The sequence below is a fragment of the Pecten maximus genome, chromosome 9, assembly GCF_902652985.1.
Source record: "Pecten maximus chromosome 9, xPecMax1.1, whole genome shotgun sequence".
Classification (NCBI taxonomy): domain Eukaryota; kingdom Metazoa; phylum Mollusca; class Bivalvia; order Pectinida; family Pectinidae; genus Pecten; species Pecten maximus.
In genome coordinates this window covers 16,623,713-16,626,450 of record NC_047023.1, presented here as the reverse complement: position 1 = coordinate 16,626,450, position 2,738 = coordinate 16,623,713, and the positions used below count along the sequence as shown (strand labels likewise).

The following is a 2,738-nucleotide window of genomic DNA, read 5'->3' as shown; positions in this document are numbered from 1 at the left end:
GTAATAATCTACACATGCGATCGAGAATGTCAAAGGTAATAGGCAATCTCTTAATTGAAACACTTCCTTGCTGACTCTTTTTAATACCTCGTAAGATATAAGATAGTCTTTCCGTATTAGCGAAAGGATTACTGTAACCAGCTTTCAAATAATGAAACCGTATCCCCGCTAAATACAGCTTGATTGTAGCAAATGTCAAGTTCAAACTATTATGACAATGTGATACAAAATGCATCAACAAATCTTCTGATATTGGTGGTAATTGTCCTGCACCACACACTATACCACACATTGTGATGAAACGTAACAAATGTTGAATGGCTACTAAATAAGTAGAAGCTGTCCCAGGACTGACCGCTAAATCCCACAGTTTGTTCATTTGCTTTTCCCGAACAACATCAGGCTGGAAAGTGGAGGACACAGTGTTGGAAATGGATCTGCATGTGGGGCGAGATGACGAAACTTCTCCATCTGGAAACGAGAAATAGCATCCGCTATAGAATTATCTATGCCTGGAATATGTCTTGCATGAACAATGAAATTGTTAGACATTGAACAAAATGTCAACTTCCTCATTAAATTCATAATCAGCTCTACTTTGGAACGTCCTTTATTTATAATGTCCACAGTTGCCATATTGTCACAATGAAATAAAATCCTTTTCCTTGACCATTCTTTGCCCCATAACACACATGCAATCACAATGGGGAACAATTCACAGAAAGCCATGGAGATCTTATCCTTTCCCTCGTATAACTCCAAGGGGAACGTCCCTTGAAACCACTTATTACCAAAAATCCCTCCGAAAGCACGATCTGTCGCATCAGTAAATAAGTGCATGTGAGCCGCCTGTGTAACATTGTCGTTGAGAAAAAATGAAATCCCATTCCACCGCGAGAGAAACAGGAGCCACATATTTAAGTCCAGTCTACATGACTCAGTTAACTTGACGTGATGATGTAATTCTCTGACTTTGGTAGATAAGCTGATGAGATATGACACAAATGAACGACCATGTGGAATAACTCTACTCGCAAAATTTAAATGTCCAAGTAAGCTGAGGAGTTCACGTTTAGTACAACATTTTTTGTCTTTAAATTCAGTTAATATCTCACAAATTCTGAAAATCTTTTCTCCGGGTAGTCTTGCCTGCATGAGATCACAATCCAGGGTAACTCCCAAATATTCTAAACATAGTGACGGCCCCACCGTCTTATGTTGAGCAATGGGAATACCTAACGATTCAAATAAACACATAAGTTTCTCCATGGTACTGGTGGCTTGATGAAAGTTTGGTGGATCCACAGTTAGGAAATCATCTAGCAGGTGAAGGATATTCGGAATGTTATATCGGTGAACTGCTATCCAACACACAGCTTGTGATAAACAGTCAAAAATCTTGGGACTCGATCTACTTCCAAACACCAGTCGAGTATAGAAATAATACAAACCATCCCATTTGATACCATGGAAAGGCCACAGAGATGGGTGAATGGGTATTAGCTTAAAGGCGTCGGAGATATCTGTCTTACATAAATAGCTGCCTTTACCAAATCGCTTAATAATATTGATAGCGTCATCGACAGTCACATATTGCAGAGAAAACTCATCTTTGTTGATTAAATCGTTTAAACTCGGGTTATCATCATTGTTGTGTGGAGAAGACAAATCAACGATTAAACGTTTTTTCCTAGAATATTTGCTCTCTGCTATGCCTATAGGATTTATCCTGTAAGTGACGAAAGGGCACTCATGGTAGGGTCCTATCAGAAAACCTTTGTCAAGCTCTGATCCTATCAGTTCCTTCACAACATCAGACTGATTCCTAGCAGACAGCAAATTGGCACACTCAATGGAGTTTCTAGGGAGAGAAGTAATTCCGGTGTGGAAACCCGACCTTAAACCAGTTAAAAGGTAAGAAACAAAGTCTCTGTCTGGATGTAATGCTAGATCTCGTTCAAGCTCCTGAATATCAATAGGTGTCGAAGCAACCTGCATACCCCCTACTGTCTTCCCTGATGTTGTTTGTGGTAGGGGGTCGAGTCGTTTTTTGTAGAAGAGTGTTGGGGACACACACGTTTAGAATGGTCTTTTTTACATACCAAACACACATGAAGATTATTACATCTTGCGCGATGACAACCTCTGTCATTGAAGTTATTACAAATCTCACTGCCTTTGTACAGCACTTTGTGTCTTCCATAGCTGTCTGCGTTGGGAGAAGATTTATATTGGGGATTTGTAGACTGTTGTTTCATATCCAAGGTGTTAAGAGTCATAAGAGGGCAAAAACCAGCAGTGTGACTGGTACTCTCGCACTGTGAACATGCCAACGGGGGGAGATTTGTGAAAATGTTGCAAAACATGGTATTGTTCCTTATGGACCAGTCAACCATAACGTTTTGAAAGCGTAAATGAGCTGCAGCCTTACTACTAAATTGTTTATGGTACTCATAGAAACCCTGGCCGCCGTAACGCGACGCCATGTCGACCACGTCTCTCTCGTACATGTCTAATTCATATCGTCTATTGGGGTAGGCCTGACACATCACATGTTTAAATATACTGAATGCCTGTACAAATTCCCCGATGGATAAGCTCCTCATTAACCTGGGGTCGGGTTTGTCGGGGTTATGGCCGGATGCTGGGCCGTTGAAATATGGGATCAACAAACACGCCAGGTTGATATCCTTACCTTCCACTATTTGTTTCCTTATGGCAGGTGAGATAGTCTCCAC

At 40.8% G+C, this 2,738-nt stretch overlaps 1 protein-coding gene across 1 annotated transcript; it reads right to left on the bottom strand.

Moving 5' to 3' along the window:
- Window positions 1–375: 375 nt before the first annotated feature.
- On the bottom strand, window positions 376–1,998 carry LOC117333903. The gene has a single exon (XM_033893321.1). It carries the CDS (start codon window positions 1,996–1,998, stop codon window positions 376–378), a length of 1,623 nt encoding a protein of 540 aa, XP_033749212.1.
- Between the last annotated feature and the right edge of the window lie 740 nt (window positions 1,999–2,738).